This window comes from Nelumbo nucifera, chromosome 4 (genome assembly GCF_055504915.1).
Source record: "Nelumbo nucifera cultivar China Antique chromosome 4, China Antique-T2T, whole genome shotgun sequence".
Classification (NCBI taxonomy): domain Eukaryota; kingdom Viridiplantae; phylum Streptophyta; class Magnoliopsida; order Proteales; family Nelumbonaceae; genus Nelumbo; species Nelumbo nucifera.
The window spans coordinates 61,259,281-61,274,988 of NC_142652.1; the positions used below are offsets into that span (position 1 = coordinate 61,259,281).

At 37.9% G+C, this 15,708-nt stretch overlaps 1 protein-coding gene across 1 annotated transcript in view; it reads right to left on the reverse strand.

Moving 5' to 3' along the window:
• Positions 1-15,708, reverse strand: part of SEC8 (subunit of exocyst complex 8) — an 87,440-nt gene continuing 71,732 nt past the window's right edge. Inside the window, exons 23-27 of the mRNA XM_010249423.3 lie at positions 4,028-4,129; positions 3,831-3,905; positions 700-795; positions 558-607; positions 1-480 (exon numbers count right to left, since the gene is read on the reverse strand). Coding sequence (XP_010247725.1) covers positions 393-480; positions 558-607; positions 700-795; positions 3,831-3,905; positions 4,028-4,129 — 411 coding nt within the window. The 3' untranslated portion in view covers positions 1-392. The remainder of the gene's footprint in view (positions 481-557; positions 608-699; positions 796-3,830; positions 3,906-4,027; positions 4,130-15,708) is intronic.

Here is a 15,708-nt window from a genome sequence, read left to right on the forward strand (position 1 = left end):
TTTAAAAAAAAAAGCCTGAATAGATCCATACACAAAATGTTGTAAGTTATGATTACACAATCAATATGGCATACTCTAAGCAAAAAACAAAAAAAAAAAAAAAAAAAACAAAACAAAACAAAAAATCAAGAACTTATACATCAAATGCCGGAACTAACACCCTCATAGAGCTATATACAAATGTTGTATATGACTACACAAAGATTACACAACATAGCATCTTCAAGTAAAAAAGATTGAGCAGCCTCATGGAAAGTAACTGCTGCTTATCCAGATATCATTAAAGAGGAATAATTCGATATTACACATGCTTGCAACATTGCACCTTTTCCCTAACAGGTTGCCTTGATATTCAATCCACCACATAGTAGTAAAACCCAACACAAAGAAGGCTAATGGGATAAAATCTGTGATACCCGCTCCTTTGCATCAGTAGGGATCTCTCTGCCTGGGACAGCCACCTTTAGAAGACTTAAATATCTGCAAAACAAAATACATGTGTTATTGACAACCACTTCCAAACTATTGCTAAATGACATCCATTTTCATCAACTTACTCTGCTGCTGTGAACAAGTATTCATGGTCGGTAATGGAGGCAAGCAAGGCCTGCAAAGTGCAAACATAGAATGAAAAAAGATGTTTAGAAAGGTGAACAAAGGGAATAAATATCTCAAGCCAATAAAAGTGATTGAGCATGCCTCAAATGGCAAGTTTAGAAGCTCGTAGTATGTCCGAACACGATCAAATCTTTGTTGGACAGCTTCACTATCAATTGATGGGATAGCTGCAAGGGCCTGCAATGTTATGGTAATTAGAAAATATCGGTGTCCCTTTTACCCAAAGTAATGCTAGCATATACCGAAGAATAACATTGTTGGAGTTATAATCATGGATCCTAATGTAAATCTGCTCCATTAGGGTCTACTTCGCAATTTGGATATCTACAGTGTTAATTTGAAGCATCTCTGTTATTTGAGAGTGAGATGATACTATGATTTGAAACCCTAATTTTCATTTTATTTTTTCTTTTCTCTTATTTCTCTCACGACAGCATGGTATCAAAGCAGATAAACTCTGATGAGGATGATGAAAATGACAACAACACTCCAGAGCAGTCAATTAAATTTAGATCTAGTTGTGAAATCTATTTCTGTATTTTGATCGGCATTTCTTCTCTTTTTTTTTTGAGAAAACTTAACCAAGATTTATTGGGAATAAAAGGGGAGGGGGGGGGGGGCATTTCTTCTCTTTCCTTCCATAGTTCTTACTACCTGTTTGTCTAGTTTAGTGTCTACTCATTCTTAACAAGTTTTCTAGACTTTTCTGCTATAATTCAAATCTTTTTGTTCTTGTAATACTAGTTCTCCCTTTTTATTTGATTGGTTTGTGTTCAGATAAACTGATTTGTCGTGTTAGTATGATGACTACTCTAGAGTCTAGACCACTCCCTCGTTTTTGTTCCTATTTTCGAATCTAATCTAACATGTTAAAAGTTGTACTCCTTCCCTCATCAAAGTCTAGTTTTAATAGTTGAAATCATTCCTTTGTTCAGCCTTTGTTGTCTTTACAGTTCACTCATCTTGCAGTTTGAGAGAGTTTTAGGCAGCTGATTCTATTGTCTATGACGGGTGAGAATTGGTTGTTTCTTTGACCTGCTGTTCTTGGCTGTTTTAAGGAGAAAGTGCTTTCTTTGGGATGCTGATTTGATTATTGAAAGATTTTAAATAAACCAAGATGTAAAATTTCATATTTAAAGGTAAAGGACATGGTGGTAATGAGCAGTAAATGTTTGTCTAATAAATTCTGTTTCTAGCATGTACATGTTAGGATGCATAGAAGTTGTTTGAAGAAATGCTTGTGAGATTGTCTGACCTTTCAAATTCCACAACACTTTTTGTTATTGGACTGTTACTAGCACATGTTGCGGTGGACATGTTTGCTGAAAAAAAGGGTATTTGGGTAAATAAGTTATAATCAGGGATCTTAATGTGATATCTGCCCATTTAGGATTACTTTATAATGTGATATCTGCCCATTTGCTATGGTTTGAAGCCTTAATTTTCTTGTCCTCTTCCATCTTTTCTCTTTTCTCCTCTTCTCTCATACCACCACTCGCTACAACAATCATGTCTAGGCACTCAAACCACCACTCACTACAACAATCCTAAAGTTCCAATTTCATCTTTTCTAGCTAAGGAAACATGGAAAGAACAACTAGAAATTTTACCATTGCTCTATTTTCATAAAATTTCATTTCTTTCATCCAGCAAGATGAGTATATCTTCAAGCTTCTGAAAGGGTATATAGAATAATGGATTCCAAAGCAGTGATACTTGCAATGAAAATAAACTAAAATGTTTCTTTAATCTGAGCAAAACCCCATAGAATTGTGATGAAAGAAACATAAAGGTGCCTTCTTTACAACAATGGTCTTTCCGGAATGTGATATTAGATCTATTTCCCAACTTTATTCAGTAAGAGAATCATAATCACCATAAACTTTAATAATTCCTTTCTGAAACCTTCATAAGAAGAGGAAACCTATAAATGGGGCATATTTGAAACAAAAATCCTTGCTATGTGGTCAGACTTGATAAACCCTGAAACTTCCAACAGACAATTATTTTTGGAAAACACTAATAAGAGTTCAGTTACAGCTCGATATAAACTTTAAGATCGCACAGACACTCAATCAAGAGGGTCCACCACTACATTTTTCATGCACATATCACATTTACATGTAACCTCATGCCTACTATTTGCCAACTTCCACCAAGACAAATATTTAGTGGAAAAAGTGAGTGGATGAAGACTGAAAAGAAAATGCTGTTATGAGCCTGATAATAGCAGCCAGCCACATGGGAAAAGTCTTCCATGCACATAGAGGAAACCTCCTGAAATTTCAGGAGAAATCTGGATAATATTCTTATTACTACTAATGTTTCGGAAGAAACCTGAATAATATCCTTGCAAGGTAGAGGAATGTCCTTGTGATTAAATTCTAAGAAGTGCGAATGGTGTTTCTAGAATCTTAGGCTCTTAAAGATGTTCTACAAATCTTTGAGAAGTATTGAGCATTCTGGTGATGCTTTCCAGATTTCAGGTATTCTAGAAATAGCTTCCAATTTTAGGGAAGAGAATTCCAGATGACAGGATTCTAGATGTTATACCTGGATATTAGCACATGACTAGCATACAGGTGTTGGACAAGATACTTAGGGTGTGACACTGGATACTGCATAGATACTTAAAAAAGTATACTGTAGAAATAATAATAATAATATTAATAATAGATATCAGAAATTTAGTTAAATTTGGCAAGACACGTCTTGAGAAATTTTATTAGCCTCAAAAACTAGATATAGAAGCATGATATAAGCATGTTACATAGGATATCCCTACCCAAATTCATGCCTTCAATTTGAGAAAATTAGGAGTCAATGTCCCTCTTTCCCATATCCATGTCCATGTCCAAATATGTATCTAGGCATATTGGTTTTTATATGTAAAATTTTGGCTGCAAATATCACTGATACACAGCATATTTCCTAAACCCTTCCATAAAACTAAGGTTAAATTATTCTTCAATTACAATACCCATCATATGCATGTGGGATATAGAAAAGTAAAATATCCTTCATATCGAGAATATATCCTAAAATATAGCTAAGTTTCACCATATATACAAATGTTGCAGATAAAAATGCCAAAATATTGACAAACCAAATATACATGAATATCATAAATAATAATTTTCCATAAAAATGAAAAGAACTTGTGACATTGAAAGATTAAAATGTCAAAGCAAATCCCTACAAATGAGACCTACCTGTTCCAATGCAATGGAGTTTCGGCATATCTGCTGAACCCCAAATAGGTTGATTGATTTCATATCCGCCAATGCCTGGCAAAAAGTTTTACATTTTCTATCATCAGTAATGAGTACAAAGAGTTAAATTAATTAATCTATAAATCTAACTAGAATTTTCATTTTAGAATGAAAATTCTAAAATGTTTCATGCAAACCTTAATTGACACATTTGCTGCAACACTACATATTCCGCCAAAAATATAATTCCTTTTTACTTCTGCAACAAAAGGTGCCATCTCCTCGTCTCTGCGTGTTATCTACAGGGGAAAACAAACAGATAAATAGATAGAAAAAAGTTTCATGAGAACTTTGGCATAGGGAACTCTTTGTATATATTGTTTACTTGTACATATTTCATCCTTTTACCTTCTCAAGAAATAGAAAAGGAATATTCACATGCACCAATGTATGCCCTTAGCTCCTATCAGATTGATGTACTGATCCATTTACAATAAATGAGTGAAAGTACATAATTGATTCGTGTTATATTTGGTATGTTTCTGTGTAACTACCATTAAACTGGACACTTATGAGACTCGTATTAGTTTAGAATGTTCTCAGCCGTTAGATAAACTTGAGGAAGTTTATCCTACCAAGGCTGACACTAATGTGTTGCCAAGTTGGTTGGGGTGGCTTGTCTCAGCTACCAGGGTGAGACTCGAAGCACATGTAGTGTATGTTTGTTTGAAGCACTGAACCAAGACCATTTTCCAGCTATGCCCTGGACCTTGGAGACTGGTGGGCAAAACTGGAAAGTTACACCTAACCCCTAGACTCGATTATGGTACTGCACTGAGTGTCGGATTGGGCTATCTTTGATATGCCAATCAGTGAGATCCTTAGAGGGGGTCAAAACCTGGGTATGTCGAGGCAGTCTGAGAATGCACTCAAGTGGGTGATCATAGTGGTAGGATCAGCCCCTTTGTCGGACAAAGTGAATGATTAGGAACTGCACTCTCTCTGATGCAAACCAAAACTGTCGGCAGTCGATTTTAACTGTGTTTGAGATTTGTATTGCAAAATATATTTATATGAAAATATATATTATGTTTTATGAAAAGGGTTTGCAAAAGGTTTTAATTCCCGGGATCCATCCGAGCATACAGTGCGACACTGTACCATGTAGCCGAGAGAGAGGTCCTCTCTTGTCGGGGCAGTGTTTGATAATTAAGGGCTGAGAGGTTAAGTATAAGACCATTTAGGGCTATTATACCTGATGGACTAATCTCACTTAAGACCATTGTCCTTGGGCCTTCATAAGATGACTGGACTCAAGAACCATTTAGTGTAAATGTTGGGCCCATTAAGAGCCCATACTGATGGACTCAGGGGTTCACTGTGTTTAGCAGTGAATTCGGCCAAGCTTTGTCACAGAAGCTAGCTGAACCCATATGGCTTTTGTGAGGTCAATGTTAGAGTCCCACGCCATACATAGAGAGCCAAGTTAGCCAACAATTAATAAAGGGACGTGAGCCACCTGCTTTATGGGCCTAAAGCCCAAAGATTAATTGGATTAATCAGCATGGGCGAATTTGGGTATGGATATGGGTTTGGATCAACAGATAAGGATAAGAGGATAAGTCTTATCCACTTAAAGAGTCCAGATCCAAATAAAGATTTGGATTAGATAACTCCTAATTAGATTAGGAGATCATCTCTTTAAGATCTATATAAATAGAAGAGGGCGAACTACTCCAAGTTTACACACTGCTCTCAGTTCTCCCTCCCTCCTGTTCTTGCTGCCCTAACCCTAATTCGACCTCCATTCTTGAATTGATAGAGATCAGTTCTGATTCAAATTTTTGCAAGAAAATATCAGATCAATTTCGTGCTCACCTCCCATGCTTGACCCAAGCTACTGGATTGCGATTCTTGCTGAAGGACTGCATTGCTAAACCTACTTCATCTCAAGCTGCGCCAAGTTCAGTGGAAGCGGGTTTTGGTATCCTCTTTGGACGTGAACACCTACTTTGGGAGCTACACGTGTGGATTCCGTATCAGGTATTGCTCTCCCTTTCTTTTGGTTTTAGATCTGGTCCGGTTTGGTTCAAGAACGATCCTTGAAAAATGCAGTTTTTCTAAAACTGGGAATACGATTCCCGGAAGGGAGAAAAGAAATTTTTGAAATTTCGCCCAGCCACCCTGCATGGTTCGGCCATCCATATGATGTATTTTCCCTTCCTTCAATGGTATCAGAGCTAGGTTCAATCTTGAACCAAAATTAAATCAGATCTGAAACAGACCCATATCGATAGAATTGTTCTACCCGATTTGCACAATTAGCAGTTTTCTGAGAAATCAGTTCTCAGTTTTTGAGCGATTTGATCTGAAATTAATTTTATTTTATTCTGCAATAATTTTAGAATTGTTCTATTATTATTTCTTGAATTTTTGGGTTGTTGGTGTTATGGAGATCAAATTCTTTATTGGCACCGAGATTTGTGCACCCTGTGATTTATTCATTTGATTTTGGTCTGTAAATAATTTTTTTTTATTTTTAGACAAAATGTATTAGGATTGTCTTGCTTAATCGCCAATGTATTTTGTACATCAAGGTCCCCATGGAGGGTTGTCTTGCTTAATCGCCAATGTATTTTGTACATGGTACTATAATATACTTTTATATTCTTAATTTTTATATTATAATAATGAAACAAACATTATTAAACTAAAATATTCAGTTTGTGAGTTAAAATACTAATTTCTCTTTCTTATTTTCTTATTTGTTAGGGTTCAATCAACATGCAAGTTGTGTTGAACCCTTGAAGACTTCAAAACCTTAAATGATAAGCAAGGAAAAAATTTTTCTTCTTGTTTCATCATTCCTTTTCTTCTTTTTCTAGGACAAAAATAGGGGCTCACCTCCTCTATTTTCTGAAATTTGGTTTCTCATTTACTTTTTTTCCTGAATATGTTGATTTTCTTTGCTTTAAATGAAGTTTATACATTTTTATGAAGGTTGTATACAACTACTAGTGAAATATGGTTTCTGCTTGCTATGGAACATAGGGAATTACCCTAGGATTCATGGTTATTATTCAAAAAATAAATAAAAATCCATCACCTAGGTGCTTGGAAACTGTAGTTTTTCAAGACTGCTATTCAGTCTTGATCACTAAGAGATTTTAGGTTCGATGAGAAGAGAAAGTGAAAAGATGTAGAAGAAAGAGTGATAGAAGAGCAATAGAACACAAATTTTGAGGAGAAGAACAGAATGTCGATTATTCTGCCGCCGCCACTTTAAGTTAATATATATAGGTTATGCTAGTTACATGAAAGGACATATCTGCCCTTGGTGTTTACATCATAACTGCTAACAAATAACAACCAATATAAAACTGAAACTAGAAATAACAGAACAACAAAATAATCACAGCTGTGACTAGATACATTCTACCCTACGGACAGAGTGGTACCGCAGCTGTGGGGCCCACATCAATGTTCTCTACACTCCCCCTCAAGTTGGGAGTATATGTTCATCATTCCCAACTTGGATAGATCCGCCTCTAGCTTCTTTCTTGATACGGCTTTAGTAAGAATGTCGGCTAGTTGCATACTGGATGTGATGTAAGGGAGGCATACTTCTTGAGATGAGACCCTCTCTCGCACAAAATGGCGGTCAACTTCAATGTGTTGGTTATGTCATGCTGTACTGGATTATGTGCTATATTAATGGCGGCTTGATTATCACAGTACAGCATTAGGGGCTTCTCATACTCAATACCCAACTCCTCAAGTAGAGATCTTAGCCATAGAATTTCAGCCACTCCATTGGTCATGGACCTGTATTCTGCTTCAGCACTTAACCGGGAGACCACACTTTGTTTCTTACTTCTCCAGGAGACAAGGTTTCCTCCCACAAGGGCACAATATCCCGAGGTAGACCTTCTGTCATCAACACTCCCAGCCCAATCTGCATCAATATAAACCTCCACCTTCATGTGATTGTTGTTCTTGAAAAGTATACCCCTACCTGGGCATCTCTTCAAGTAGGCTAAGATTCTTTCTACCACAAGATGTGTGGTTCTAGGAGAATGCATGTATTGGCTGACAACACTAACAGCATAAGTAATATCTGGCCGAGTGAGGCAGAGATATAGGAGCTTTCCTACCAGTTGTTGGAACATAACTTTGTTTTCAAGAAGCTCCCCACTCTCGGCACTAATCCCGTGATTCTGTTCAATTGGTGTATCTGCAGGCTTGACACCTAACTTTTCAGTTTCTACCAACAGGTCTAGGACATATTTCCTCTGAGATATAAAGATCCCCTGTTTGGATCTAGCAACCTCAATACCCAAAAAATACCGGAGTACACCAAGGTCCTTCACCTCAAATTCTTGGTGAAGAAGCTGTTTAAGAGACTCAATCTCATGACTATCATTCCCTGTGACCACAATATCATCAACATATACTACCAACAGTGTCAAAGAGGACTCCACCCTCTTGATGAATAGGGTATGATCTGACTGGGCCTGTACATATCCAAACTTCACAAGTGCTAGTCTGAATCTATCGAACCAAGCCCTAGGTGACTGTTTCAAACCATACAAAGCCTTGTTGAGCCAGCAGACCTTCTTACCTACTTCTGTATCATAGAAGCCAGAAGGCAAACGCATGTAAACTTCTTCCTGCAGATCTCCATTCAGAAAGGCATTTTTCACGTCCATTTGGTATAAAGGCCAAGTGTGACTTGCTGCAAGGGACAAGAGAACTCGAATAGTAGTCATCTTGGCTACCAGTGCAAATGTCTCCAAGTAATCTATGCCATAAGTCTATGTAAACCCTCTTGCAACTAACCGAGCTTTATACCTCTCAATAGATTCATCTGCATTATGCTTCACCGTAAATACCCATCTGCACCCAACTGGTTTCTTTCCTTTTGGCAAATCAACTACCTCCCAGGTGTTGTTCTTCAACAGAGCATCCATCTCAACTTGCATTGCATCTTTCCATTCAGGGACGGATAGGGCTTCTTGCACTGTTCTTGGAATAGGGACATTGGAAATGGAGCTAAGGTAGGACCTGTAGGTAGGAGATAGGCGATCATAGGATAAAAAATGGGAAATACAGTGGGTTGTGGATGTGGTACAATGTCGTTTCCCTTTACGGACTGCAATTGGAAGGTTAAGAGCATCCTGCCTGGGATGATCTATTGATGATCAGGATCATCCTGCCTGCAATTGGAAGTAGGGGAAGTCTCTATGGGCTCTGGGACTGAAGTATCTGGACCTGGAGCTGCAGATGAGATTGGAGCTGGTCTAGACTACTGATGATCAGGATCATCCTGCCTGCATCGCCTGTGATAAACCCTCAACTCCTGATCCCTCTAACCACCCTCACCATTGCAGCTTTCCCTCAACTCCTGATCTCTCTGACCACCCTCACCATTGCAGTTCTCATCACCCAATGGAATAGGTAAAGGAACTGCCCCACTCTCACTGCTCTCCCCCTAAAGACAAGAACTCAAACCCCCACTCTCACTACTCTCCCCCTGAGGGGCAACCCGAGGATAATAGGGTGTCCCCTCAAAGAAAGTGACATCCATGGAGACAAACTTCCTCCCGGAGACAGGATCATAACAGCAATAACCCTTTTGAGTTTGTGCATAACCAAGGAAGATGCATTTGGAGGCTTTGGGTTCGAACTTGGAGGGATGGGGTCCGAGAAGCTGAACAAAGCAAGTGCAACCGAATGTCTTAAGGGGAATAGAAAACAAGTCCTCACGTGGGTGTAGAAGCGAAAAAGGAGATCGCATATCAAGGACCCTAGAAGGGACCCGATTAATAAGGTATACCGCCGTGAGGATAGCGTCCCCCTAGAAGCGAATAGAGACATTGGAAGTAAACATGAGGCTTCTAGCCACTTCCAAAATGTGCCTATTCTTCCTCTCGGCAACTCCATTCTGCTGAGGTGTATGAGGGCAAGAGCTCTGGTGGATAACCCCATGATGAAGAAGATAAGATGTCAATGATTTAGCAAAGTATTCCTTTGCGTTATCAGATCGAAGAACTTTGATCTTGGCATCAAACTGGGTTAGGATCATTTGGTGAAAATTTTGGGTCAGGGAAGGTACCTCATCTCGTGAACGCATGAGATAAACCCAAGAAAAGCGGGTATGGTCATCAACAAATAACAAAAAATATCTGTACCCACCCATGGAAGGGATATGATAAGGCCCCCAAACGTCAGTATGCACAATATCAAAAGAATTATCACTCCTTTTATTACTCAATAAATAAGGCTTTCTACAATGCTTAGCAAACTCACAACTTTCACACTGTAGCTGAGACAACTCAATAGACTCAAATAAAGTAGGAAACAGACTCTGTAAAGATCGAAAAGACAAATGACCTAATCGGTTATGCCAAAGCATAATCGGACTCACACTCTTAGAAACAAAAGACAACTTCTCTACTGACTCTCCTTGACGAAATCGCTCCCCGAGCAGATTGATCCCATTCGTCTCACGGCCAGTCCCAATCACCTTCTGCGTCTCCAAGTCCTGAAAAACACATCGGTCAGGGAAGAAGGTTACTGAGCAGTTCATATGCTTGGTAATACTAGTGACTGAAAGAAGGTTAGTATCAAGCTTAGAAACATGCAAAACAGATGATAGGGAGATAGTATCTGAAAGCTTGATGTCACCCTTCCCAGAAATAGGAACCAGGGAGCCATCAGCAATAGATACCTTATCCCTACCAGAAGACAAATGGTAAGAAGTAAACAGTGAAGGCAAGCTAGTCATGTGATCAGATGCACCTGAGTCTATTACCCAACAAGGTTCAGTAGTACTTGGAGCTGAGGCATGATAGGCTGAAGCTCGAGTACCTGAATGGGCGAAGGCAGATGTGACAGGGGTTGATGGAGGCTGCGGTGGCTGAGCTGAATTTCCAACCTCCTTTTCTAGCTGTATTAGGGCAGCCCGAACTGCAACTAAGGTCTCCAAAGATGTTCCTTTTGTGCCAGATGAGGATGCTGAATCAGTGTTCATGGCTACATGAGCAGTGCCCTTCTTGTTTCTTAACTTCGCAGGAACCAAGTGGGGATGCAGTTTCCAACATGTCTCTTTTGTATGTTTGGGTTTCTTACAATGTTCACATACTACATCCTTCTTGTCTTCCTTCCTCCTGTCCTTCTCTGAATCACCCCCTGATTTGGGTGTAGCCGCTACAAAGGATGATATGGGTTGCATCATAACCTTCCTTCTGGTTTCTTCACTATGTACAAATGAGTAAGCCTGAGAGAGAGTCACATTGTCTCTAGTCAAAATCTGCTGCCTCACAATATCATATTCTGAGTTCAGTCCCGCCAAGAACTCAAACACTCTGTTTGTCTCGATGTGCTTTCTATGGGTCTGAGCATCTTTGGGACTCTCCCACTCAAGAGTCTCTAAGTGATCAATCTCATGCCACAGGGACTTCAAGGTAGAGAAGTAGACCGATACCGGTTTCTCTCCTTGTTTAAGGGTATTCACTTCACATTTCAATTCATATGCTCTAGCAACATTAAGGGGTTGGGAGTAAGTTTCTTTCATAACATCCCATATCTCCTTAGCTGTTTTTGCCCACAAATAATTCCGGCTAATATGAGGCTGCATAGAATTACACAGCCATGTCATAACCAAGTAGTTTTCTTGCATCCACTTGGTATATGTTGGGTCTCCCTTGGAAGGTTCTTTCATATCTCCCAGGAGGTACCCTAATTTACCTCTTACACCAATAGCCATCATGGCTGATTGGGCCCATTCCAAATAGTTTGATCCATCAAACTTTACGATCGTAATCTGACCACCCATCTCAGAAATACCACCATAACTGATGTTCTCAAGACTGCCTTCTGCCTGAATTTTAGACTCCATTTCTGTCAAGTCTCAAAACAGTACTTGAATCACCAATCACAATCAAAACAGTATAGGCCTGATCTGTATTCTCAGTGTATGTGCACAAAACTGAAGTAATTCTGATCTGAAACCAACTAGCCAACACAGCAGTAGCTGTCCGTAGATCTCTAACCCCCTTAGAACTCTGAGAACAGCTTTAAAACAAAACTGATATGCTAGGGAAAGTTAGGGTTTTAATCAGTCCTGAAAGGAAGCAATTCAGTCGCACAGTCCAAACTATATAGATGAGCTTTCAGTAGGGTTTTAATCAGTCCTGAGAGGAAGCAATTCAGTCGCACAGTCCAAACTGTATAGATGAGCTTGCAGTAGGGTTAATAAGAAACCCTAGAATCTGATCGGATCTACCAATCAACTTAAGAGTAGCTCTAGGTAGATCACAGAGTTCAGTCAACCACTAGGGCTTGCCGCAGATCACTTTCAAACCCTAGAGTAGAGAGGAACACAATTCGGTCCAGGGTTTGATGTAAAACCCTAGGAAATCGAAGAGAGAAAGAGCTAGAATGGTTTGGCCTTCCCCTCCAGATAGGTCCAACCTATCTTCTCTGAAAGAACTTCTATTAAAAAGTAACAACTTACAAGGAAAAAATAGTTCGCTGCCTTCAAGGGTTACCTGAACCCTAGTCTTCTCTGATCCTTCCTGACCACCAACACTCTGCAACCCTAGCAAGTTTCCAACAGCTGCTAGTACCTCTGGCGATCTCCAAGAATCAGTCTGCGAACTCCTCCTTTTCAGCTTTCAGTCCTAGGAGATTCTCATGTGGTCAGCTGGTATTAGACTCACATGAAAAACCCTAACTTGGCTCTGATACTATGTAGTTTTTCAAGACTGCTATTCAGTCTTGATCACCAAGAGATTTTAGGTTCGATGAGAAGAGAAAGTGAAGAAGATGTAGAAGAAAGAGTGATGGAAGAGCAATAGAACACAGATTTTGAGGAGAAGAACAGAATGTCAATTATTCTGCCGCCGCCACTTTAAGTTAATATATATAGGTTATGCTAGTTACATGAAAGGACATATCTGCCCTTGGTGTTTACATCATAACTGCTAACAAATAACAACCAATATAAAACTGAAACTAGAAATAACAGAACAACAAAATAATCACAGCTGTGACTAGATACATTCTACCCTACGGACAGAGTGGTACCACAGCTGTGGGGCCCACATCAATGTTCTCTACAGAAACTATGTGTAAGCTGATTGGCTGCACCCAAGCTGTGATCAAGCCTTCAAAGGTCCAAGGCAATGGCGTGACTAGATTGGGAGAGAAAGAAAAGGAGAGAGAAGGGAAAAGGGATCAGATGGCCCCCTTGAGGGACTGCCTACATCCCCTTCGGCAATGGATCAGGCCACTATAGTTCACCATATCTAGAGTTCTAGTAGTGAGATGGAGAAGATGATGGAGAGAGAGAGAGAAGTTTGGAGGGAAAAGTGAATGGAGAGAGAGAGAGGAGAGACAATATGGGTCCCCAAGTGGGTCTATTGTGTATTATTGTTCATAGGTCCCCATGTGGGTATGGAGCCCATATTTATATGGGTTTTAACTTTTAATTGGTATTTCAGAATGTTCTAGCACTAAGTTGGTGCTAATGGATTTAATTAAATGAATAATAGTCTTAGACCGATTCGGTTTGACTCAAGTTCATGCCACGTCAACCAGGTTAATCTATATCTACATATTAAAATGGAATGTGCTAAGCTGGCACTTTCCCGCTTCATTGTTTATTTCCAAAGTTATTTGTCTTTTTTCTGGTTTCTTCTCAAAGGCAACTATCTTTTTCATGGTTTTTTTTTTGAATTTCCTAATTTTAAAATTGAACAAAATAACTCAAATGGATATATATTCAATTTAACTATAATTTTATAAATATTAGATATTTTTGTATTAAACTGTAATTATTAGTAAAGATTAATCATATTGAAATTGAGATATTCAATGATATATTATTTTGCTAAATAATCTACTTCCATTTAAAAATATAATCCATTTATATTAATTATTGTTATTGATAAAAAAATTATTAATATAATAAAAAATTCAATTAATAAAATAAAAAAAGATAAAATAAAAACTTATATCAATTTAAAACTAATATAACTAATGCAAAATTGTCAAACAATAATTAGTTTTATAATTAAATTTATTAATTTAAAACCAACTTAAGTTCCACTGAAAAATAAAACATTATATAGTTAATTAAATTTCAAAGGAATTTAAATTTAATAAAAACTTAATATACTTAAATAAATTCAATTTTTAATAATTTCAAAAATTAATAAAACATATTAATTTTAAATACAGTTTATCTATTTTAAAATCAATTTAAATTCCATTTAAAAATAAGGAAAATTATAAAAACCTCCTTGGGTTTTCTAAATATCCTATGAAACTCCTCAATGTTTTGACCTTGACAAAAACCTCCCCTATTGTTTTGAAAAAAGGTGCAAATACCTTCCTTTCATCATCATTCCAAATAAAAAATGTTGCTGTAATGCATTAATTTTACTTCACTTCAGCCTTTTTACCTTATTTTGTCCAAGAAAGTTGTCAAGCAAAATAAATTAGTGGAGGGTAAATTTAAAACTTTAAATTATGTATGATAATGCATTAACAATCATATGGGTATTTTGGTAACTTAAATGTCGTTATTACCAAAAAGCCAAGAGAAAGGAGGTATTTGCACTTTTTTTTCGAAACTATAGGGGAGGCTTTTGTTAGGGTCAGAACACAAAGGTAGTTTGTAGAATTGTTACAAGAGGATTTTTTTTTTTATAATTTTACCTAAAAATAATACAAAAAATAATACAAAAAATAATAATAAACCAATAAACTTAATAAAAAAGCTCTCACTAAAGCACAACTTAGATTGTGATTGGATAAACTAGACATAACCCCAAAAAATAATACTTGAATTGAATTTAGATGGACACCATTTAATTGGAAACGTCATAGAGCTCCATCTTCAATTTTTCTTATAAATAGAGCCTGTGCATTTCACGGGTCCTGACTAGTATAGTTTTATAAATCAACCGTCTTACACTGTTGGACTCACAATACTTAACATTTTCAAGTATTCATGGGCTCTTTATTTCCTCCACAAAGAATATGACTAAATTCTGACTGAGAGTCATCAACTCAAAAACATATGACAGGATCAGTCAAGAACAGTGCAAGTTAGACAGAAAGTTTCTACAAACCCATTTTATTTTTATCAAATACTAACCACAATGTTTACTTGCCTATTCCCATCTTCAAGGAATCACTTATTCTGGTACAGATGATATTGTTCAATAAATAAAACAAAGTGATGTCCTACTTGATGGACAAATCTCTTTTGTACAGCAATAGTTGTGTAGATCTTGTTAGACAGTTGTATGCCCTTAGCTCCAATCAGAATGATGTACATTATGAATTTATTGTAAATGAATAAAGTACATATTTGATTCATGTTCCTGTGGTCTGTTTATGTGTAATACCCTTAAACTGGACACTTATGAGACTCGTGTTAGTTTAAAATGTTCACAGCCGTTGGATAAGTCTAGGGAGATTTATCCTGCCAAGGCCGACACTGGTGTGCTACCAAATGTTGGGGTGGCCTGTCTCAGCTGCTAGGGTGAAACCCAAGGCACATGCAGTGTAGGATTAATTGAATCTTTGAACCGGACCAGATTGACAGTATTGCCCTGGACCTTGGAGATTGATGGACAAAACTGGAAAGTTACACCTAACCCCTAGACTCGATTATGATACTGCACTAGGTGTCGGATTGGGTTGTCTTTGATATGCCAATCAGTGAGATCCTTAGCGGGGGTCAAAACCTAGGTATGTTGGCACAGTCTGAGAATTCATCTGAGTGGATGATCATAGTGACAGGATCAGCCCCTTTGTCGGACAAAGGTAATGATCGGGGATGCACTCTCTTTGATGGAAACCA